The sequence below is a fragment of the Procambarus clarkii genome, chromosome 6 (assembly GCF_040958095.1).
Source record: "Procambarus clarkii isolate CNS0578487 chromosome 6, FALCON_Pclarkii_2.0, whole genome shotgun sequence".
NCBI lineage: Eukaryota > Metazoa > Arthropoda > Malacostraca > Decapoda > Cambaridae > Procambarus > Procambarus clarkii.
In genome coordinates, this window is record NC_091155.1 from 32042665 (window position 1) to 32043595 (window position 931).

The 931-nt window shown below is 49.5% G+C and overlaps 1 protein-coding gene across 1 annotated transcript; it reads left to right on the forward strand.

Moving 5' to 3' along the window:
* Positions 1-276: 276 nt before the first annotated feature.
* Positions 277-702, forward strand: LOC138355783 (uncharacterized). Its single transcript, XM_069311306.1, has one exon. It carries the CDS (start codon positions 277-279, stop codon positions 700-702), a length of 426 nt encoding a protein of 141 aa, XP_069167407.1.
* The last annotated feature ends 229 nt before the right edge of the window (positions 703-931 follow it).

The window sequence follows — 931 nt, forward strand, 5'->3', positions numbered from 1 at the left end:
TGATGGGCACTGGGTTCCCCTACCCGGATGATAGGTACTGGGGTCCCCTATCCAGATGATGGGCACTGGAGCCCCCTATCCAGATGATGGGTCCTGCCCGTCCGCTAAAGTGCTAAAATACATCACGAGTAAGAGCGTCCCCTGATGTAGCGTCGCTGTTCACCAGTGTGCCCGTGGATGAGGCCATTGGAATGATGATGGACGCAGAGTTTACCGGGATCCAGCTTGTACTTCCATTGACATCCCAGACGGCACACTTAGGGAGCTCTTTGAACCATGTACAAAGAGGCGCCCTCCACGAGTCTTGATGGGCGCCTGTATGAGACAGTAGACGGCGTCGTTATGGGGTCCCTCGATGATGGCCTGTTTGCTAATTTTTACATAGGAACCGTCGAACAGAAAGTCCTTGTTGACATGAGCCTAAAGCCGAGTATATACTGTAGATATGTAGACGACATATTCCTGCAGGTACCTGATATTGAGCACTTGCTGCGGCTTAAGGATACATTCGAACGAAGTCCAGTGCTAAGATTCACTTACGAGGTTGAGAGTGGAGGAAGACTACCTTTCCTAGATGTATTAGTCTTGGTAAGGAATGGTGACTTTACCACTCCAGTCTACATTATGGGAACTAACATGGGCATGTGTCTTAATGCTAAGAGTGAGCACCCTGACAGTAATTGGGTGTCAGGGGCACCCTGACACCCTCCACAGTACAAGTGGAGTGTTGTCAATGCCTATGTCAACCTCGCCCTCACACAGCTCCAGTTGGAAGCAGGTTGACGAGGAACTTGGTAGAGTAAGGCAGGTCCTGATCAATAATAGATACTCTAATGGATATGTCGAGGAAATCACCAATAGGAAGGTTAGCTGCCGTGTGACTTCCGATACTACAGACAACCGGGCATCATCGGCTCCCACCATTAAAATA

Coding starts and splice junctions, on each gene's coding strand:
- LOC138355783 (XM_069311306.1), top strand. CDS start 277: ATGTACAAAGAGGCGCCCTCCACGAGTCTTGATGGGCGCCTGTATGAG.